Here is a 23,672-nt window from a genome sequence, read left to right as displayed (position 1 = left end):
TCAGCGGTATCAAGACCACAGTGTATGGTGAACTTGGCCGCATCTCTCCCCTCCATAAGAGCTCTGGAGAGAACTGTCCAGGCCCCCTCCAGACACTGAGGTAGCACCTGCTCACCCGCATCCCATACAGAATGGGAATAGCGGCCCAAAAGACAGGCAGTGTTCACAGACCGTAGTCCAGAACGTGCGGAAGAATAAATCTTCTACCCAAACTGCTCCATTTTTTGGGATTCCTCCGTCCGCCGGAGCAGAAGGGAACGCACTCATGAACGTCGAGGCCTGAACCACCAAACTCTCAGGTGTAGGGTGCTGGGTGAGGAAGGCAGGGTCTCCCGGGCCGGATGATGGTGTCGGCCCACACCCTTGCCCACAGGGGCCCCTTTGTTGGGCAGGGAACAAATGCCCAGAAGTACATCAGTAAGTGCATCAAAATGCAACAGCGATTCTGTAGAAGAAGAAGCTGGCTGAAGCACTTCAGTTAGTAGGTTGGTCCTGACAGCCACTGAGGGAGCTCGAGGTTAAGAGCCTTGACCGCCCTACGTAACATCATAGAAAAGGTACCACTCTCCTCCATAGTAGTTGAAGGGGATGGTGAACCAGGCATCGGAGTGTAATCCGGGCCACCTGCCACCGCATCCTCATCCCAGTCGGGGTCAGAGTCGCACTGTGCTGCAAGAGGGTCTTCAAACCCTTCCCAGTCCTCCCCTTTCTTCACAAGTGGACAAGGGCGTGGGTGAATAAAAGGGTAAAAGTCTCCCATCTGCGTTGGGAGACATCCTTCCGGCTCCGTGCCAATGTCGGAAAAGAAGTCGACGCCGGCAACGTCGATGTAGGTGGGGGACCATATGGGGTCCACCAGCAAGAACGGGGGGCCATACGGGGTCCACCGGCAAGAACGGGGAGCCACAGCCTGAGCCATGGAGGCCTCTGGGCATGGATGACGTCGGGGCCGGAGACGTCGAGGAACGCGGAACTGTGGGGCCTGAAGGCGTGCCGACACGAACTCTTGCAATTCGGCCGGAGTCGCCGATGCACCCGGGAAAGGTGGTTCAACCAACGGTAATTGCTAAGGCTCCATGGGAGCCGCAGGGGCGGTGCCACCTGCCCCCTCAGCTGCGTCCCGCGACCGGCGAGGACGAAGAGCGGCGACGCTTCTTCGGATTTTTTGCGCTTCGCCTTACCTGATCCGAGTGCAAAGACTTTGAATGATGGTGCTTGCTCCGCGACCGGGCCCTCGACCTCCTACAGGACCGGGCCTAGAACGACGTGGGGCCGACTCCCGGGCCTCCAGCCATTTTCGGGACCACTCCTGCAACGTTTTCGGGCCATAGCCCGGCAGTGGGAGCACGACTCGGTGTCGTGGTCACGCCCCAGGCAGAAGAGACACTCACGGTGCGGGTCCGTCAGGCCTTGCAAAGCTTGAAACAGGGCATCCCTATGCACCAGGGGTACAGTGTACTCACAAATATATAAATAAATTCCTTAGTCAACAAGAGACGGGGTACCATAATCAGCGCTTGCTGGCGCGGAAAAAGAAAAAACTGACACCAGCGCGTGTGGGCACGTCTAAGTAGCTCGAATGGCGTAATCTCGGCGAATACGATGCCGACGACACCTATCGACGCGCAGCGGTACTGCTGACGAAAGCTTTCCGGATCCTAAATGACGCCTGGGGATAGTCTAAGGTAAGGAATCTATCAATAACGTGTCTCTCAGATGTTATATCTCACTAATGAGGCCGTAATATCCCAAAACCGGTCTAGGGTTGCTGCTGTTCCCATCAGGATGAAACCTGGTCAGGTACTTCAGAATGGAGTGTTCCTACTGGATTAAGGCCAAGGTTGATTTGCATCAGGATGGTATCGGTCTAGAGACTTGCACCCACATGCATCATTGTAGGAATTTGCGATTCCTAAATTGCGAAAATTAAGGAATCGCAATTTAGGAATTGCAAAATCCTATGCATCAAGAAATTGCAAAAGTTTTTGCGATTCCTTAGTTTTCTTTATTTGCGATTCCTTAATTGCGAATCGCAATTAAGGAATCACATTACATTGATTCCTATGGGCCTAGAGGCCCATAGGAATCAATGGGAAGGCATTCTCATTTTGCGAATTTGCAATTAAGGAATCGCAAAATGAGAATGCAATTTCAAGGGTGCAGGGGGGGTCTAAAGGACCCCCCCCTGCACCCCATAAATGTCACGTAAGTACATTTTACTCACACACATGTCCCAAGGGCATGTGTGTGTGCAAAATATAAGTTTCAAAAATGAACTTTTGTGCATTTTTAAATCTTTTCGCAAATTACCATGAAGGTTTACTTCATGGTAATTTTCCCCTTCCTAATTGCGAATTCGCTATTTAAAAAAATTAATGCATAGCATTTAAGAAATCGCAAAATTTGCGATTTCTTAAATGCTATGGCAATTTAAGAAATCGCAAAAATTTGCGATTTCTGAAATTGCGAAAAAATTTTAAAAAATGATGCATCCCAAAAAATGTTTTTGCATTCGCAAACGGCCGAATTTTGCGATTCTCACCGTTTGCGAATAAAAAAAGGCTTGATGCGTGTGGGCAATACTGTGCAAAAAACAGGCTGGACTAGAATGTGGCCTGAGTAATTATCAGTGGCTCAGATTAATTCAGACATTTAACCAATCAACTTTTTGTTTGCTCTTGAATACATAACATTCCAAATTGATTTAGTCTCGGAGAACCAACATCATTGGAATTTCATAAATAAGCAAACTTTTTTGTGTAGTACACTGCTGCTACCTTCAAGATACTACTGTTTCTTGGAATGTAAATAACAATCTGGCCAAATGTGTTCTTGCCTTAAACTGGCTTAAACTTACATATACAACAATGCTTACAAAATATAAAACAAGTTATTTACATGTACACTGTGGTTCTCCACTATTGAAATATGTTATAGATTCACATGTCTGAATCTTCCCCATCGTCATGGTGGGAGCCCTACAGTAATAGAAAAATAGCAGTATTAAAGTTTAACATTCAATTTGCCACAGAAATTCAATAGCCTTTAACAACCTATTATCATTATTTTCAAACATCCAAACTTCAGCCGCTCAGAGCACAGACCATAGAGTCTCCTTCCCCTGCAGGGCCACCACACTTCAGATTTCGAGCACGAGTACAATTAGAGGAACAATAGAGGTATAGAGGGTGAACCTGGAAAGGAAGGTGGTTAGGCTGCATGTGAATCTACAAAATATATCTATACTAGAGAACCACAGTCTACAGGTAAGTAACTTATTTTCTCTCCAGTATTCTATCGTTTATAGATTCACATGCTTGAATCAGAATAGTAAGCAGTTATCAAAAGGTCAGAGGGGGTGCATTAATCACAGATCCAAAAATAATAATATATGAAGAAATAGACACCAAGAAGTTCATACTTTATGCGACCAGACGTCGCAGAGCAGCTGCCCAACCGCTAAATCTGCCTTCTGCAATGCATCCAGACAGTAATGCTTTGTGAAGGTATGGACATTCATCCATGTCACCCTGCAGATGTCAGGCAAGGACACTCCGGCGATCAAGGCATAAGAAGCTGCCACCTTGCACGAGGAACAAGCTGTGACCTTGGTAGCCAGACAGCGGCCAGCTCGCTCATGACAGAAGAGTATAGTCGATGAGACAAAAGCGAGCAATCTATGCATGTGTCAAAGCCTGACCCTTCCAGGGGCAGAGAAGGCAATGAGCAGCTGAGTAGATTTTTGGAAAGTCTGAGTCCTTTGCTAGTAGAACTTTAAACCACGTTTATTGTCCAGTGAATGGCGAGCTCTTTCAGCCAGCTAAGATGGAGCAGGAAAGAAGGAGGGCAGAATCACTAGTTCATTTAGATGAAACATGGAAGGTACTCTAGGCAATTAAAAGAAGGATTGATACGAAGAATTACCGTATCCTGACGAAATTGCAGATAAGGCTCTATGGCAGAAAATGCTTGGATTTCACAAATGCGTCTAGCTGAGGTGATGGCTAACAGTAAAGCAACTTTCAACGAGAGGTATTTTAAATATCATTTGAGTATTCGTTTAAATGGAGACCTCATAAGCTGTGAAAGGGCTAGGTTTAGTTGCCATAACACTGGAGGAGGTCTTATCCGAGGGTAGGCACTGAAGAGACCCTTCATAAACTCCTTCACCAGCCTGTTGGACCACCAGGACAAGTGACCAAAACGTCATCAGTATCTGGATATTGCTGCCAAGTGCACCCGCATGGACGTTTGTTTCAGGCCAGATTTGGCGAGACAATAGATAGGGCAAAACATCCTGAGCAGGCGATGAGAGAGGATCACAAGAGTGCTCGACAAACCATGAGAAAATAGTTTCCATTTTGCCAAGTAACTCTTGATTGTAAAAGGAGCTCAGGCTTTCTGTAGTATTGCTTCACGTTCTTCAGAAATTTCTAGCTCTCCGAATTCTGTGTGATGGGGGGACAAGCTGAGAAGTGAAGCATGTGAATTTGTAGAAGAACCATTTGGCCCTGGTTAATGGAGAGTAGATTCTCCTTTGGCTGGAACAAATTTGGAGAGGTCCCTGTTAACCAATACAGCTCTGTGAAGCAGTACTGCCGCGCCCATGCCGGGGCAATTAGTATGATGTGACAAGGCTCTTATTTGATCTTCTCCAGAACATTTGGAATGAGAGGAAACGGAGGAAATGCGTAAGCAAACGTTCCCTCCCAAGATAAATGGAAGTAGTTTCCTAGAGAGCGTGGTTGAGGAAACCTACTGGTATAGAACCTGCATTTTTTTCCGTTGTGAGACATAGCAAACAGATCTAGGGTTGGAAACCCCCAAAGGCGAAAAAACCCTTGCCGCTGATCCTTGTTTAGCTCCCACTTGTGACAGTTTGGTGTCTCTGGTGAGGGAGTCTGCCCATTTGTTTTGGGCTCCTGGTATATGTTGAACTTGTATTGATATCTTGTGGGCTGTCAGTCATACCCAGATCTGCTGAGCCATGACTGAGAGGGCATAAAATCTTGTCCCACCTTCTTTCAGCAGATAGAACATGGTGGTGGTGCTGTCCATGCTTACGAGAATCGATGATTTCTTGATCATTGGCAAGAAAGCCTGGATCCCTAGAAAAAATGCTTTTAGTTCCAACAGATTTATGTGACACTGCACCTCCTGAGCTGACCACTTTCCAGGAATCTAACTCCTGAGGTGGGCTTCCCGCCCATCCATGGAAGAGTCCGATGTCATGAACAACTTAGGATTTTACATAAGGAAAGATAGACCTTGAGAAAGTTTGTCTCTGAGTGCCCACCAGGACATCGCTGAGGTCATCTCTGGTGTGACTGAAACAATGTCTTAGAATGAGCCCAGAGATTGAGACCATTGAGCAAGCTGCTCCTGAAGTAGTCTCATCCGTAGGCGACAGTGTGGGATGAGCGGGATGCAGGAATGACATCATCCTGGCATTGGTTTGTATGTCTTTACTGAAACACACTTTTCTGTGGATAGGGATTGCACTGTCTTTTGAAGGTGTGAAAACTTGTTATTCAAAGTTACTCCTAGGAACACCAGAGACCTGGAAGGAATTAGAGAGGACTTTTACCCGTTGAGTTTGAGACCTAGGGAGCCAAAAAGCCAAGCACAGGCATCCGTAGATCTTCTGGCGGCTTGAAGCATGGCTCTTTGACCAACCAGTCGTCCAGGTAAGGGGGTACCTGATGAATGGATCGCCGGAGAAAGGCCATAACTAGCGCCAAGCACTAGGTAAAAACTCTTGGAGCAGACTTGAACCCGAAGGGTCGCACTTTGAATTGGTAATGGCACCCAGTCAACTCGAAGGTGAGAAAACGATGATCCTTCAGATGCCTGGGAATATGCGTCCAGAAGATCGAGGGAGGACATATAATCCCCATATCCATGAGAAGCAAAATCTCCTGGAGTGACAACATCCTGAAGGGTTGACGTTTGCTGAACTTGTTCAGCAACCTAAGGTCCAATATCTGCCTCCATTTTCCTGATTAAAAAGAAATGAGAGTAGAACCCTAGATTGTGCTAACTGTGTGGCACTTCTTCGATTACCTGCTTGGGGAACAGCAATTTGATTTCCCTCTTGAGGACTGCCAGATGACAATGAGGAGTTCCACACAGAGGTAATTCCGAAGGCTGCTGAACAAATTCTAGCATGTAGCCATGGCGGAATACGTCTAACACCCATTTACCGGAAGATATTAGCTCCCATTGATTGAAGAATTTGGAGCAAGCAGGCCGAACTGAAGTGGGACTATGGTAGCAAGGGTATGTGAATCCTTATTGCCTTTTTGTGGCAGTGTGAGCTATTCTTTCGGACACTGGGCGTCGATGTGCCGATACTCTATAGTAGGCTGGTGTGGAGGTTTGACTAAAGGGCTGTGTAGAGTACTGCGATCGAAATCCCTGCTGTTAATAGGGTTGAACATGCTGCTGAAGCCGGGGTCGAGAGAAAACTTCTTTTGCTGCAGATTCGTCAGCGATTTAGCTGTGTACGTGTCGGACTTTATTGATTGCAGTAGGTCATCCACGTGTTTGCCAAAAAAGAATTTGCAGTCTAATGGCATATCCAACACCTTGGCCTGAACCTCAAGGCAAAATGTTGTAGCTTATAGCCACCCCTGCCGTCTCAACACCGTCCCTCCTGCCATCTGTCTGAAGGCGGTCGATGAGATGTCTAGAGCCACATCAATGATCTCGGAAGAGGCCCTCTCCCCCTCAGATAGAACATCCTTTGCCTCCTACTTGTCCTCAGGAAGATACTCCAAAAAGGAATTGATATCGGACCACATTTGTTGGTCATATCTCCCGAGGATAGCCATGGAGTTGGAGGTCCTGATGGCGGTGGCTGCCAATACGGAGAATCTTTTAACGATGTGCTAAGACAATGCCTTTCCTTGTCAGGTGTAACTGCAAATGGAGAAGGATTTTTAGATCTTCTTTGAGCAGTTTGCAAAATAACTGAATCAGGCCGAGGATGACCAATACCCCATGTAGGAGAGTCTTCGGGTGCCCTGTACTTTTTATCTAGTTTCAGAACCACCCAGGAATAGAGGCTGGTGTTTTCATTAACTTCAACCCCTTTTGCAATAAGTAGTCCACGATGGGTATGGTTTAAATCATACAACAAAACACTCCGTCTGCTTAGCCGGCAAAGGGCGATCGAAGCGCCTTAAAGCGCATTCCAGGAGAATGTGGAAACTGCCGATATCTGCAGGTGGAGAGCTGGCAATAGGCGGGGTATGTGAAGACTGAGTAGGAGCCACGTAATCGTCCTACTCATCATGGACATCCGGATCCAACTGCAGCTCCTTTTTTATGTGTATAATATATACCTAACTTGATTGAAAATCGATTGAAAATTGATTGAAAATCCGATTGTTTTATAATTTTAAATTTGGTAAAGTTTTATCTGCCTTTTTGTAAGATTTTAATGAATCAAACAAATAAATAAATAAATATGAACTGCAGCTCCTTTTCTTCTAGCTGCTGATCATCACTGTCCTGCACTTGAACAAGAATTTCCAAAGGTGGCAGAACATTTTTCATTCTTGGAAGAGGAGACGCAGCCAGCAGTGCAGGAACAGCAACAGGGGCCTACTGTATGGGTAGTGTCCGCGGAGCAGAGTTCGCTTCAGGAAAATACTTATAGGAGTCATAAAGCATCATACGAAGGTCAGAGACCAACAAAATAGGAATATTGATGGAAGGTTCTTGGGTATGATCTTCCTGTTGTTCGTATGGGTAGTGCACTTAAGATGCATCCATGCATTGAGCACTGGGACGCCCTGCATCAGATAAGGAATGTTCCCCCTCTAAATAAGGCGATGGATAAACTGGCGCCTCATCCTTCTCAGAGTCCTGGCACTTGACTGAGCTGCGAGGGGCTGTATGCAGGGCCATACGGACCATCATCGGATTCCTGGAAATCCAAGAGATGAGGAGGAGGCAATGGAGATATTTTTGAAAAGTCATGTAGTATAGAAGGTAGCGCCTTTGAAAGTACAACGTCCTTTTCCCTCATCAATGGGATCGCAACACAGTCCTCAACAGTAGAACCATCAGAAGCTGTAGAGAAAGACTTGCCGATAGTGAAGAGACGAGTTGGACCATCGACGGCAAAGCCCTCGTTGACGGAGACCGCCTTACAACTGTCGATGACGGTGACACCACCACTTCCGTCTTCGACGACGAAGCTGTCAACGTCTTGACCGTTGACGTAGTGGTATTCACTGACGAGACCGTAGACGGAGCGCTCGATTCTGTGAAGATGGGGGTCGCAGACGACGATTTCTTCATCGACAAACGGATTTTCGCAGATGAAGAGTCCCTGAAGGGAATATATGGCACTGACGGTGGAGCAGAGCCAGCTCTTTGATGAGAGGAAGAGGGACCAGGCTGATCTTTTTAACCCTTTTTTCTTCAGGCCTCTCTTTACTTTGCGATCAAGATTTTCTAGGATCTCTATGCAAAGAGGAACACCCTTCTTCCTTTCTCTTCTTGGAGGACGTATAGGGCTTCTCCTCACCTTCAAAGTTAGAGTCCTTAGCGACCTTTTTTCTTTACAGCCAGAAAAGCATCCTACCCTCACGATCCTTGAGAGTTTTCGTTGAAAAGGTATGACAGTACTTCTCTGGGCTTGTGGTCAAGATACAGGCAATAAAGGCACTCTTTATGTGGGTACTCAGAATACAGTCTGGACTTTTTACAAGTCTTGCAGGGCCTAAACAACCCTTTTTTAGACTCAGACAGACTGAAGAAAAATAGGTTTGCACACTCCTGGACAGTACCTCAGAAAAAGAGATGAAGCAAAGAAATTAACTTCAAGCTGGAAGTTCAAAAGAGAAATAGCAGAAACACTGACTGAGCAGAGCTCAGGGAGACATCCTAACCCAGTACATGTCGTAAGAAATCAGAGATATGGTGGTCCTACAGGGAATAGAGACTCTATTGTCTATGCTCCGATTGGCTGAAGTTTGGATGATTTAAAACAAGGATAATAGGTTGCTAAAGGCTATTGAATTTCTATGACAACTGAATGTTGAACTTTAATCCAGCTAGTTTACTGTTACTGTGGGACTCCCACCATGACAACGGGGAAGATTCAAGCATGTGCATCTATAAGAGATACAATACTTTATAAATTAAACACAAACTCTGCTTTATTTCCAAATGCCTTCTTTCTATAGTTAAATGTAAACATCTGAGACTTTAAGTTCAATGGTTAGACTCATAATGCATGTCCTTTTAAATCTAATTACCATCATTTTACTCTGTGAACCACAAGACACTGATAACATTCGATACATTTACTTTTGCACCCTTCTTTACAGACTACTGGCAAGCAGCTGCAAAATTTCCATCATAAGTGCATTTAGAAAGCATGATCCTACTTACCTCTATCAAAGTTATATTGTTGGGAGATAATTTCTCCCCAGTATTTTGCACACTCTGCAGAAAGTTTTTTGGGCTTATCTAAACGACGAATTGCTAACGCCTGTATGTGCTTCTGGAAAGCTTCATCAGACATATCTTCCAACGATTTCTCCATTGTTTTTAAGAAGGCCTCAACTCTGCTTTCTAAGTAGTGGGGTTGCTTTTCGGACTGGATAATAAAGCGTAGACCTTGTATGCCATTAGCCCTGCGGGGGCCACTGAACACAATGTAACCTTGAAATTAAAAGGAAACATGGTTACAGAATCATCGCTACATCAATAAATGTTAAAGTTCAAGACAAATTGGGCTGATAAGAAAGACAAAATAGAAAGAACACATTTGACAACGTTAAGCATTTCAAGTTAATACTTTGCATATTTGAACATACTGCGAATAAGTAACATACAGTGCGTATACATTAGGGATGGCCATAACCATTTTGTTTTTAATGAACAAGTTACTTTCCTTTGGTAATGCATTATCTGGTAGAGACTATCTAGCTGCAGATTCCTTACCTTTTAATTTCCTAGGCGTCTGGCTGGATCCGGAAACTTATGCTGAGCAGTAACCCTTGCGCGTGCATTCGGGTGGCTTCTTTTGGCACCGCGTGACGCCTATTATGACGTCGCGGAACCTATATAAGTGCCACCCAGGTGCGGACGTCAGTCGTTTTTTCCACGCCAAAAGCACAGTAACTGATGTAGTCATGTGCAAAACTAGGGCCCTGAAAAGGGGAGTATCCCTAGTCCTACAACATTAGTCCGAAAAGCGGGGAGGCATGGGAGGGGCTGTAGGGAATATGCAGCTAGATAGTCTCTCTACCAGATAATGAAGTAAATTGTTCATCTGGTAGAGACTTATAGCTCCAGTTCCTTACCTTTGAATTAGATACCCAAACGATACCATCCCAGTGGTGGGTGTAGACCATTACCTCAAACTAGGAAGTCCAGTAGGACTGAACGGGCAAAATACCCATCCCTGCGGACCTGACTATCCAGGCAGTAGTGCTTGGCAAACGTGTGCAAAGATGCCCATGTTGCTGCCTGACAGATGTCAAGCACTAGGACACACCAAGCCTAGGCCAGAAGCACAGCCATTCACCTGGTGAAATGGGCTCTTAATCCCCCAGGGGGCTCCTTCTTAGCCAGGACATAGTAGATATTAATGCAGAGAATGACCCAGCGAGAGATGGTCCTTTTGTGCACTGCCCTTACCTTCTTAGCTCACACGTACCCCACAAAGAGTTGGTCATCCACCCGGAACAATATTGTGCGGTCACGATAGAACGACACTGCTCTTCTTGGGTCCAGATGGTGGAGCTGCTTCTCCTCTTTAGAGGGATGCGGGGAGCAAAGAAGGTGGGCAATGTGACGGATTTACCCAGTGGAATGGGGTCACAAACTTTAGTAAAAAAAATAGAAGCCCGGATGCAAAGCACCACTTTGTCTAGAAAAGATATCAGATAGGGACGCGTTCAAGATAATGCCTGCAACTCACTCACCCAACGGGAAGATGTAATTGCTACTAAAAAGGCTGTTTTGATGGTCAACAGCCGGAAGGGACAGTTATGTAAAGGCTCAAAGGGAGCACACATTAGGTAGGTGAGGACCAAAGTAAGGTCCCACTGTGGCATAACAAAGAGTGTGGGTGGAAACAAGTGAGCCAGCCCATTTAGAAACCTATGTACAAATGGAGACTTGGAGAGGGCTAGTCTGAAAGCCACAAAAAAGCAGACAGGGCTGAAAAATATCCCTTGAGAGTTCCCAAAGCAGAGCCCTGCTGGGCAAGGGTCAGAATGAATAAAAGTACAGTGGACAGAGAAGCAGAAAGAGGGTCACTAGACCTTTCTGTTCATTATAATACAAATTTCTGCCAATGGCAGGCATACACAGTCTTAGTGGAGGGCCGCCTGGCCGCCAAAATAATGTTACAAACTTCAGGAGGAAGGTCAAAAGCCATCAACTGCCATCACTCAATCTCCATGCATCGAGGTGCAGAGATGACAGGTTCGGATGGAGAACCCTCCCCTTCTGCTGCTGCTGCTACAGAAGATCCTCCCGAAGGGGTATCTTGAATCATGCCCCGTCGTCGAAATGGGAGTCCCCGCTATATAAAAATAGCAATGCAAAGCTATTACAAACTAGAAACGAGGCCTAGGCCCATTCCAGTTTTGTAACATATCCACCTCTTTTTGTAAAAGAGACCAAATAAAACACACAACCAATCAGATCAGCCTCACCCTCTAGAACCCTCCTGAGAGATCCTCAGACCTTCAGATTTTCATAGCCGTAGTGCTATAGGATAGCCATAAAAATGCAGAAGGTTGAACTTTCCCAGGGGAGGAGGGTGGGTTGCATGTGAATCTATGAACGTTTCCAATACTGGAGAACGAAAGTTACAGTTGAGTAACTCATTTTCTTACTCCAGTATTGGAACTTTCATAGATTCACATGCATAAATCAGAGTAGCTAGCAGTTATGAGCACATTTTTTGCTCTTATCGTCTTGAACAACCGTACATAATGCACAGAAATAAGATAGAAAAAGGAAATCATTTCTTCAATTTTGGTCTTTGTAAAATATTAAGACTACATTAAGCCTATTCCTACAGAAAATTTTAAGAAGTAGCAAGAACACAAAATGCATCATCAAAACTTATATGCAGACAATATAGCCAGAAACAATACATTTATCAAAGAATGTGCAAGAATTTAGTAAAGAAAAGGAAGGAGGGATGAGAGGGAAAGCTCACCGCTAATAAAACAGGTTCCTCAGGACTGTTTGGCCCACTGCAGTATTATCACTGCGCGTTGAAGAATCCAAGCAGTAATGTCTGGTAAAAGTATGGATGCTCTTCCAGGTAGCCGCTCTGCAGATATCCAGGATAGGTACCCCAGCAAAGAGGGCCATACAGGAAGAGACTGCCCTCGTAGAGTGAGCACGAACCTTTCCCTGGAGGGGTTTCCCAGCCAATTGATGACAGTACTGGATAGAGCTGGAAATCCAACGTGCAATACCTTGCTTAAAAAGCCCCTTCATAAATAGTTTTATTATCCTTGCTATCCATAGAGAAGGGCCCAAAGATGTTCTTCTGATACGAGAGATGGCTGCGAGTTAACTTTAATGGATGCGTGAGCTAAACCAGCTTTGGCCAAGGAAAGGATGTAGAGAAGAATCTCCGGAACCGATAAAGAGAAAGGGTGAACTCCCGATTTTTGGCACCAGAGACAGAACCTCTTCCACTTCATTCGGTATGTCTTGTTCGTACTCTGAGCACGAGCCTGGGAAAGGATGTCTCTACACTCTGTGGACAGTTAGGTGGAGACACTCTCTGTGCTCAGGAGCCATGCCGATAATAGAAGGGATTTGGGATTCAGATGCAGCACTTGGCCCTGGGACATCATCAGCAAGGATGGGATAGGATCCAAGGGATTTGGTTGATCCACTGACATAAGAAGCTCCGTGTACCAGTACTGGCGAGGCCAGGACAGTGCTATGAGGATCATTTTGCAGGGTTCCACCTTTAACTTTCTGAAAAGCCTCGAGAGAAGAGGAATGGGGGAAAGCGTAGACATAGGCACCCAACCATGCCATCGAAAACGTACTCCCCCAGGATCCCGGATGGTGATGCCAGCTTGTGAAGTACCGGCAATTCTTCTTCTCCAGATTCGCAAACAGATCTATGGACGGTCTGCCGCATAGCTGGAAGATGTTGTCCAGTGTCCGCTGATCCAGCTCCCACTCTTGGCAGACTGACTTTAGTCTGCGTAGTCTATCTGCTGTCTCATTGAGATTCTCTGGAAGATGCTCGGCTTTCAGCAAAACCCCCTGTAGGATCGCCGATTCCCAGACACTTTGAGCTTCCACAGAAAACAGACAGGATCTTGTGCCGCTCTGTTTGTTGACGTAATGCATGGCTATGGTATTGTCTGTTCTGATCAGAAAAGATGAATTTTTGATTCTCTGGAGAAACGCCTGCATGGCTAGGCGAATCGCTCTTATCTCCAGCAGATTGATGTGCAAAAGACGATGATGCTGTTGCCATCGACCACTTATTCGGAGGTCCTGCAAAACCGATACCCAACCCTCTAGAGATGCATCTGTTGTAATTATCTGAGAACTGGGGTGACCAGAAAAGAAAGACCCTGAGAAATGTTTGTCTTGTGAATCCACCATGAAGCGGCTTGTTTCATTGGCGAAGTTACCGTGATCATGTCCTCGAAATATCTTTCCACCTGACGCCACTGTAACTCCAGTTGCTCCTGAATAGGATGCATTTGTAGCCTGCAGTGGGGTATCAGAGGAATGCAGGAAGAAATGGATCCCAGAAGGGACTTGTAGAGGTGAACTGAAAGTGACCTTTTTAGAAGTAGACAAGACATTGACATCAATTTTGCTTGTCTTTCTAGTGATGGAAATGCTCTGTTCAGGGATGTGTCCAATATGGCTCCCAGAAAAATGGCGTTCTTGGAAGGACGCAAGCTTGACTTTTCCCTGTTGAGGGTAAGACCTAGAACTTTGAACAGCTTTGTACAAGCTGTCACAGAATTTCTGGCTGTTGTTTTCCAAGGGGCTTTTATCAACCAGTCGTATAGGTAGGGAAACACCTGGTGTTGTTTTCTTCTGAGGAAGGCCGCTACTGGAGCTTGAATTTTTGTAAAGATTCATGGTGCCGATCTGAGGTCGTAAGGGAAGACTTTGAATTGAAAGCGGCTCTTGGCTACTGTAAAGCGAAGGAACTTCCTGTGCAATGGATGAATGGGGACATGAAAATATGCGTCCTCTAGGTCTAAAGTGGCCATGAAATCTGCTGAATTCAGAAGTCGAAGTATGTCCTGTAAGGAGATCATTCAAAATGACTGCTTGATGAGATATGTATTGAGCTCCCTCAGATCTAGGATAGGGCGCCACTTTTTGACAGTCTTTCGAACCAGAAAGAAGCAGGAGTAGAATCCCCTTCCTCTTTGAGATAACAGGACCAGTTCTATTGCTCCCTTTTGTAAAATGTTTTGGACTTCTAGTCGCAGGAGACGATGTTTAAAATCTAAAAAACAAAGAGGGCGTTTCCCCAGGACACAGTGTCCTAGTGATTTATACGGAGAAAGACACAATCCAGAAGGAAAATGCTACTTACCAGTATGCATCTGTTCTTGGCATGTAGAGCTGCAGAGTCTCACACTGCGCATTAGATCGCCACCTGGTGTTGGGCTCGGATGATTGCATGTTGTTGTCGTCTTGGAAGAAAAATTTGTAGTCACTAGATAGGTGACTCCTACCTTGGATGATAGTGCGCATGGGCATCGACTCCATCCTTATATTGTTTTTCGCCATGATGGGAAATGATGGAGTTAGTAGAAATAGAAAAAGGGATGTCCATGTGTGTGTATCTAATTAAGATAGAACTGGAACAGATACAGGCCCCGAGGAGAGGCGGGTGGGCGTGTGAGACTCAGCAGCTCTACATGCCAAGAACAGATGCATACTTGTAAGTAGCATTTTCCTCTGTAGGCATAGGAGCTGCAGATCTCACACTGTGCATCGATTGTACAGCAGTGTCTCCCCTAGCGGTGGTCACCTGTAGATGTAGGAGTAGTTTGAAAGAGAGTTTTGAGGACAGCTTGGCCTACTGCAGCTTGCTGCTTGGCTTGCACATCAACACAGTAGTGTTTAGTGAAGGTGTGAGTTGTAGACCATGTTGCTGCCTTGCAGATGTCTTCTAGGGGAATGTTCCCTAAGAAAGCCATGGAGGCTCCTAGTTTGCGTGTGGAGTGCGCTCTAGGAGGAACTGTTAATTTACGTTTTGCTTTGTGATAGCATATTTGCATACATTTTACAATCCACCTTGCAATTCCAGCTTTAGAGATGGGGTTGCCTTTATGTGGTGGAGAGAAAGCTATAAACAGTTGCTTTGTTTTACGAAAGGATTTGCTCCCATCAATGTTATAGAGAAGAGCTCTTTTTACATCTAGTGTGTGTAGAGCTCTTTCTGCTACAGAGTCTGGGTTTTGAAAAAACACTGGCAACTCTTGATTGATTTAGATGAAAAGGAGTAATTACTTTAGGAAGGAATTTGTGATTAGTTCTTAGAACCACCTTTTTACGGTGTAATTGTAAAAATGCTTCTTGTATAGTGAAAGCTTAAATCTCTCTAACTCTCCTAAGAGTGGTAGTAGCCATAAGGAAAGCTATTTTCCATGTAATAAACTGCAGTTCACACTTATGTAAAGGTTCAAAGGGGCCCCTATGAGCCTGGTAATAACAATGTTTAGGTTCCACACTGGAGAGGGTGGTAACCTAGGAGGAATGATTCGTTTTAATCCTTCCATGAAAGCTTTGATTGCAGGAACTCTACAAAACATATGTTGTCTATTGAGTAGATATGCTGCAGTGGCTGCAAGATGTAAACGTATAGATGAATATGCTAGATTACATCTTTGTAAATGGAGAAGGTAACAGATGATATTCTGGATGGAAGCATCTAGAGGATCAATTTGATTATTAGTGCAATAAATGGCAAATCTCTTCCATTTTGCAGCATAGGAAGCTCTAGTAGTAGGTCTCCTGGCTTCTTTAATGATATTCATACATTCTGGTGGCAGTTTAAGGTAACCAAACTCTAAGACTTCAGGAGCCATATCACCAGATTCAGTTGACTTGGATCTGGATGTCTGATGTCTCCATGGTTCTGCGTTAGCATGGATGTTGTCAGACACAGTATTTGGTGTGGTGAACCATGGTTGGCGTGCCCATGTGGGAGCTACCAGGATCAATTTGAGAGATTGTTGTCTCAGCTTGCGTACTACTAGTGGTATTAGTGGGATCGGCGGAAAAGCGTACGCAAATCTGCCTGACCAGTTCATCCATATCGCATTGCCCTTGGACAGCGGGTGTGGAAACCTGGTGACGAAGGTTGGGCATTTTGCGTTTTCGTGTGTGGCAAACAGATCTATGTCTGGATGAACCCACTTGTGAAAGAATGGTAGAAGAACTTGCAGATGTAGTTCCCATTCGTGAATTTGTTGTGTCTGTCGACTTAACAAATCTGCTATCTGATTGTGAACTCCTGGAAGGTGTTCCGCCAGCAGATATATCTTTTGTGGAATGGCCCATCTCCAAATGTTCTGTGCGAGCTGGGACAGTTGCAGGAACGTGGGCCTCCTTGTTTTTGAATATAGTACATGGCTGTCATGTTGTTCGTCCGGATCAAGACAGCTTTGTTCTGTACATGTACTTGGAAGGATTTTAGTGCTAGGAATATTGCTAGCAGCTCTAGGTGATTAATGTGAAGCACCTTTTGTTGAGCGGTCAATTTTCCCGGAGTTGTATGGTGGAACAGATGGGCTCCCCATCCTGTAAGGGATGCGTCTGTCTTCAGTACTATCTGCGGCACAGGTTCGAGGAACGGCCACCCCCTGGACAAGTTTTTGGGGTGCCACCACTGCAGAGAGCGATGTGTGCGGCTGTCCACTAACACCAAGTCTGTAAGTTGTCCTTGAGCCTGATTCCACTGATGTGCTAGACATTCCTGCAATAGGCACATTTGCAGTCTTGCATATGGTACAATAAAAATGCAAGATGTTATCATGCCTATTAGTTGCATGAACACTCTGGCTGGGAGAGAGTGCTGGTTTTGAAACTTTGTGACTAAGGCTTGAATGCTCTGTATCCTGGCTGGACTGGGATAAGCTAGAGCTGTATCTGTGTTTATTGTAGCCCCTAGGTATTGATGTACATGAGAGGGCTGGAGATGTGACTTGGTGTAGTTGATTGTAAACCCTAAGTTGTGCAGTGTTTTAATTGTTTGAGATGTGTGTTAGACACACTGATTGAAGGACATGGCTTTTATGATCCAATCGTAGGGGCAGTGGTACTTACGCGTTGACCCGAAGGCATGGAGTCATCGGAGTCATTTGCCTCGGATATGATCTGGAGATCATCGGAATCTTCTTCTGGGACGCATGGACCTTCGTCAAAGATATCCACCGGTTCCGGACCTGATCTCTGCATATAGCGTCGACGGGCCCTCCGATCTCGAATCGTCTTTTTCGATCGAAAGGATGCACAGGCTGTGCAGCTGGATTCGCGTGTTCTGGCGATAAGCACAGGTTACAGACCTCGTGATGGTCACCGTGTGGAAATTTTACTCCACACTCGGGGCATCTTTTGAATGGTGTCCTTTCCATGAGGTGTAGGCCTCACGGCATGGGTAGGCCCAACGGTCCGCGCCGACGACTGGAATCGAGCTGATGAAGTCGAGTCGATGTTTATCGGTATTGAAAGTTGTTTGGTGAAGTTTGAAGAAAATGTTTACACGCCTAAGTACGTGAAAAGTAGATTTCAAACCGGAGCCGAGAAGTTTCATCTGAACCCAGTGGCGGAAAAAAACAATCTAAGGATGGAGTCGATGCCCATGCACACTATCGTCCAAGGGAGGAGTCACTTATCTCGTGACTACAAAGACTTCTTCCAAGACGATAACAACATGCAATCATCCGAGCCCAACAACAGGTCGCGATCTAAAGCACAGTGTGAGATCTGCAGCTCATATGCTTTCTTTAAAAAATCCCTCACTCACCAACCTAGTTGTTGACATGCTTCATCATCGGGGTACACCCAAGTGGCCGAGTGCCACTCGGGTGTGCTTTGACGCCTGCAGCTGCAGCGAAGCTGGTTTTTTGAATAAGTGACTGTTATTAGAGAGTGATTTAAAAATACCTTTGTGATGATCCTCACATTTTTAGGTCTCGCCTGTCGATGCGCATGCGCATCGAGCAAGCGAGAGTATTGGGACTTATCCACTCTTTATCCACACTGCAAGGAATCGTGGCGATTCCTTGCAGTGCCCGTGACTTTTAAGCTCAATGCGCATGCGCATTGAGCTTAAAAGCGCGTGCACGTCCGTCTTTGTTTACCCGCTCCGCCCCCTCCCCGCCGTCTCGCATTTCCCCTGCCGCATCAAAGGCTTTCACGGCCGGCCGGCCATGCTTTCAGTTTCACGACCGGCCGGCCGTGTCAATTACATTACAAAGCCCGCTCTCCCTGCTCCGCCCCCTGCTCATTCCCCCCTCCCTTCTCGCCCAGCCCTTTGATGCTCTGCTGTAGTTGCTGCCTCTAAACCTGTCGTCCCATCTTTCACCCTCTCGCTTCCCCCTTTCCTCTCCATTGACGATCTCCCTCATGTGTGAGTGCTACCTGAGCTTGTTTGTCTAGTGAGCATGGTTCCTTTGCTGAAATTGAAGGAGCGCCCTAGTTTGAACATAACACTTCAAAGTACTTGCGTTTCACCATTTTTTACGTGTTTGAAGCAAAGTCTGGGCGGCACTGCTAAATTCATAGGAGTAAATCTCACAAAGTCTGCCTGCGTGACTCAAACCCAATAGAAGAGGTGAAGTAACAATACCTGGCTTTTAGAAAAATCAATCCACTAATCAGCAAATGTGGCCGTCATTCCCAAATGCAGCCGCACGATCCATCATCGGAAACCGCGCCGCCTGCATCTCATAAGGACATTAGATGTGACAAATACACTAAAGGCCCCACTCAAATCACAGCCTCCTGCCAGCGCAATCTCCCGCACAATAATCTGTTTAAATTGGACAAAAACCTACTAGGTAAGAAGTGTTCAACTTTCCACTCTTTAGTAAAGCCACAGGAGGCGAGACGATTTAGACCCGTCAATCACGCTGTCCCAACAAGTGCAAGGCAGGAGCCGAGCGGAGAAATCATTGCAAAGAGGTATTCTGTGACAGCCTGCCACCAGGCTCCCCATTCTTACAAATTCGCCTAGAATTCAGAACACAATAAATATGCTTTTTCATAAAGCAGAGTGGCCCCGATGACACAGATTAATGCCTTTATTGAATGACTTGATACACACTTGCTATTAAGTTACTTTGAATCCGGTATCGGCTGATAAACTGCAGCAGTGCCTGCCAATTACAGAACACCTACAGTCTGCAATTCATTTCTGCGGTCTTTTTTTTGGGACGTTCACGTGGCTGGAAGTTGGCTGCCTTTCGCGGTCACTTTCCCTAATGCTTCAAAGCGCGGCCCTGTGCTGGAGAACGGATGACGTCCTTGTGACCTTGGTAGAGGTCACATGGAGGTAGCCGCCTAGGTTTTATACTTTTTTAATCTCAGTGCATTATCACAGAAAATGCGTATGGCAATACAAGATAAATGCATCCTCAAATCACGTTATGACGTGTAAAGTCGCCAATACAGATTGTCAGGACCAAATAAATTTTTACAATTGCTTTAATGTGATTCTCCTCCCAGGACTATGAACCCTCAACCCCTCACTCACCCTCACTCACCCTCACTCACCCTCACTCACCCTCACTCACCCTCACTCACCCTCACTCACCCTCACTCACCCTCACTCACCCTCACCCACCCTCACCCTCACACAGTGCAATAGTTCTCAGACCATTTCAGTTAGAGCTTTTAGAAATGTTTATGGCTTTTTTTATTTGTAATACTTTAGCATTGGCTACAGGAAACAAAAATGCTAAACATTTACAAAAAAAACCCATAAACAATTCTAAAAGCACTAACTCTAATGGTGCGAGACCTATTGCATTTCCAATGCTTGTTAATGTGGAGTCACAAGATATGTTAAAATAAAGTGTGATACTAATGTTTGGCTAGATTGACCAAAGAGTATCAGTGGAGTTATGGTCTACATGTTTCAACCTTCATATGCTATTGCAAGGTTTTCTTCAGGACCAAGTGTGTGAATCGGGAGGTCTACGCACGCCTTGGCGTACCCTTCCCTGATTCACCAATTTGCCCGGCCGTGTACTTACGGTTAGACACCCTTACAGCTTTCTGTGTAAGTAAAATTCTTCTGAAAGACAAAAGAGCAGCATAATCGGCACGCATTTATATATGCGGGTCTGGAAGATCCGTGTCCCCTTGATCGTCATCCGAGGTATCTTGGTGTTGGATAAAAGGTGGAGTCGTGGAGGCTCCTCTATTATTTGCAGCGGTGGTGGTGGCACCCGAGGGGTGGAAGGCACCGAGGGCGGCCTTGTGGGAATTGACCCCTGCTCCAGAATGGAAGATGGTGTTGGAAATCTTCTCTTGTAGTCCAACAGCATATATTGCAAGTCCGAAATCAAAGAGGACGGCTTACAGACTACCTCCTCTTGATATTCCCTATGGTAGTCCTGAGGAGGATCATAGTCCTGCTCCCCTTCATATCCTTCCTCAGAATCGTCCTCCAGGCGCTTGAAGTGCAGCTCTGAAGGGCTATGAGCATAACGGAAAGGTCCTTCCTCGCCTGAATCTTCCTCTTCCAGTGAGAAGGTGCTAGGGGAAGTGATCTCAGTAGTTACCCGACGCTTCCTGACTTTATCCCCGGAAATTTTCACTCCCGTCGACGAGGTCAAAGACGGTCATCGATGATGTTGATATTGCCATGGACGGCGCTGTCGTCGATACCGTCATCGGCAACATCGACGCCAGTGCCATTGTCGCCGGCGTTTGTCGTCATGGACACTGACTACTACGATAGCTTTGTCTTCACTGCCGTCATAGACTCCGTCGTCCTCCAGGAAGGCGGAACCGTGGTAGTCAATACCAGAGAAGCTCTCGGCGACGATCTCGTCGTCAGAACTGTTGTAAGCTGAGGAGACTGATCTTTGTCACTCCGCGTCGACGATGTCAATTTTTTCATCAACGGTCTTGTCGACTGCTTCGTCGATGGTGGTAATTTCTTTGCGTGTTTTTCATCAAGAGGAACAGACAAGGGTTTTTTGAAAACTTTTCTTCCTTCAGGTGGAGAAGAAGGAACAGAGCTCAACTTCCTTACTCCACTTTCTCTTGTTATAAGCCAACTCATCTCCTTTTCACCTCGGTGAGGAGATTTAGTTGGACTGAGCCTGTCAGACCCATGGGAGATCTTTTTAGAGGCTTTTTGAGGGCGCTCCTCTGAAGAAGTAGGGTCCGATCTTCCCCTTTTCACAGATCTTCCAGAAGACAAAGCAGATGAGGCATCATCACTATCGTCACTAGAGACCAACTCTCTCCTGGATTTTAACTTCTGGGGCCAGGTAAGGAGACGTCCCTCACGATCCCTCAAGGTCTTAGTGGAAAAGGTACGACATACCTTGCAATCCTTGGCTTTGTGGTCAGGATACAAGCAGTAGATACAATCCTTATGAGTGTCATCCACATAAAGCCTCTTCTTAGAGCAAGTGGCACAAGCTCTAAAAAGGCCTTTTTTTCTCCTTGTCTTCCATGAGGAATAGAGAAAACCCAAGTTCAGTTGAAAAAAATCTCTCAAGAGAAATAGAAAAAAGAATAACTAAGCAGAGCTCAGTGGAGACTCCCTAGCACAACGTGCGGTAGAAAATCTGAAGGTCTGAGGTTCTCTCAGGAGGGTTCTAGAGGGTGAGGCTGATCTGATTGGTTGTGTGTTTATTTGGTCTCTTTTACAAAACGAGGTGGATAGGTTACAAAACTGGAATGGGCCTAGGCCTAGTTTCTAGTTTGTATTAGCTTTGCATTGCTATTTTTATATACCGGGGACTCCCATCTCAAGGACGGGGAACGATTCAAGCATGTGAATCTATGAAAGTTCCAATACTGGAGTAATGTAAAAAAACATGGGCTGCTGAAGAGATCTTGGAAGGCAAGGAACTGTAATCAACAATGAGAAAATTAATTAAAGAAAAACCCACTGGTAGGCAAGTTACGGCCACTATCACTATTGTGGAGTATACCTAGAAATTAAATGGGAAGATGTAATAGTATATTTTAATGTTGATAAGGAAATGCCACATACATTTAACCCTAGTTCATCACCATGGTACTCTGAAATCATAAAAGGCAGGTACCATTCATGTACGAACCCCGGAACTCAATCTTTAAAAATTGTCCATGTTTTGCTATCAACCAAATTCATAGAAAACATGCATGAGAAGGAGTAGTTTCTTACTTGTAACTCCAGTTCTGTAGTAGGGGTATCTCTGTTATAGTCATAATCTAGTGAATAGTCCCACCCCGGAGCAATCAAAAATAATCTCTTAAACTGTCTTCTTTGCAGTCCTGCATAGATACTTACGAGAAAATCAAAGACAAATAATGCAGCCTATAATTACAAGGCTATACTGGCCAGTATTTCAACTTAAAATGAAAAGGATAGCCAAATAAAAGCAAATTTCACACATATTGCCAAGTTTCATCCATAGAGAAACTTCCCTTCACCAAAATCCTTGAAATGATAGAGAGGAAGGGTTGGACAGACAAGCCCCCATAGGCTGCCATTATGTGTCCGGAAAAAGGATACCGTGCCTTTAAGGAACTCTCCAGAGACCCTCCATATCCCAGGATGCACAGCCAAAGTCCTTTTACTTTGTTCTTTTTGAAGGTGTACAAAGCAAGGCCTGTAGCATACAGTACCATTATCATTTTCTCCAATGGGGAGGAGGGCGGGCGCTTATGACTATAACAGAGATACCCCTACTACAGAACTGGAGTTACAGGTAAGAAACTACTCCTTCTGTAGTAGGGGATCTCGGTGTATAGTCATAATCTAGTGAATAGAATGGCAAGCCCATCCCAACAAACCAATCCGGCGGTTGAGGAAAAAGACAACACTCTTACTGTGCAAACAGATTTCTCAACGAAGCCTGCCCAACCTGAGCATCTGCCCTGGCATCAGAGTCCAGACAGTAGTGCTTCGCAAAGGTATGGACCGACTTCCAAGTGGCAGCCCTGCAGATATCTGCAATGGGAACATTACGTAGCAAAGCCATTGTAGCTGCTTTGCCCCTGGTGGAATGGGCCTTAGGCTTACCCCCTAAGGTCTTGTTGGTTTTCTGATAACATAACTGGATATAGGACACAATCCACCTCGAAATTGACTGTTTTGAGGTGGCAAGACCAGTCCTGACCGACCCATATTTGACAAACAATTGTTCTGACCTACGAATATCCTTGGTCTTATCCAAGTAGAATTTCAACACCCTTCTGACATCCAGGGAATGAGGAGACCTTTCCGCTGCAGTGGAAGGATTTTGGAAAAACGTAGGTAAAGTTATAGTCTGATTGACATGGAAATCCAAAATCACCTTAAGAAGGAACTTAGGGTAAGTACGCATTACAACCTTAACAGCACGAAATACAGTATAAGGTTCTTGGCAACACAACGCCTGAATTTCACTCACCCTGCGGGCCGATGTAATGGCCACGAGGAAAGCCGCTTTCCATGGTAAGTG

General features: G+C 45.5%; 1 protein-coding gene across 2 annotated transcripts in view; it reads right to left on the bottom strand.

Moving 5' to 3' along the window:
* The window catches only part of IDE (insulin degrading enzyme), a 1,242,012-nt gene that overhangs the window by 121,151 nt on the left and 1,097,189 nt on the right, over window positions 1–23,672 (bottom strand). For both annotated transcript variants that reach the window (XM_078643408.1, XM_078643410.1), the window contains exon 21: window positions 9,409–9,681. In XM_078643408.1, the coding sequence (XP_078499534.1) occupies window positions 9,409–9,681 (273 nt within the window). The remainder of the gene's footprint in view (window positions 1–9,408; window positions 9,682–23,672) is intronic.

Source organism: Lissotriton helveticus, chromosome 5_1 (assembly GCF_964261635.1).
Source record: "Lissotriton helveticus chromosome 5_1, aLisHel1.1, whole genome shotgun sequence".
Lineage (NCBI taxonomy): Eukaryota > Metazoa > Chordata > Amphibia > Caudata > Salamandridae > Lissotriton > Lissotriton helveticus.
Note: the sequence above shows the minus strand (reverse complement) of the source record. Positions and strands in the feature narration are given on the sequence as shown.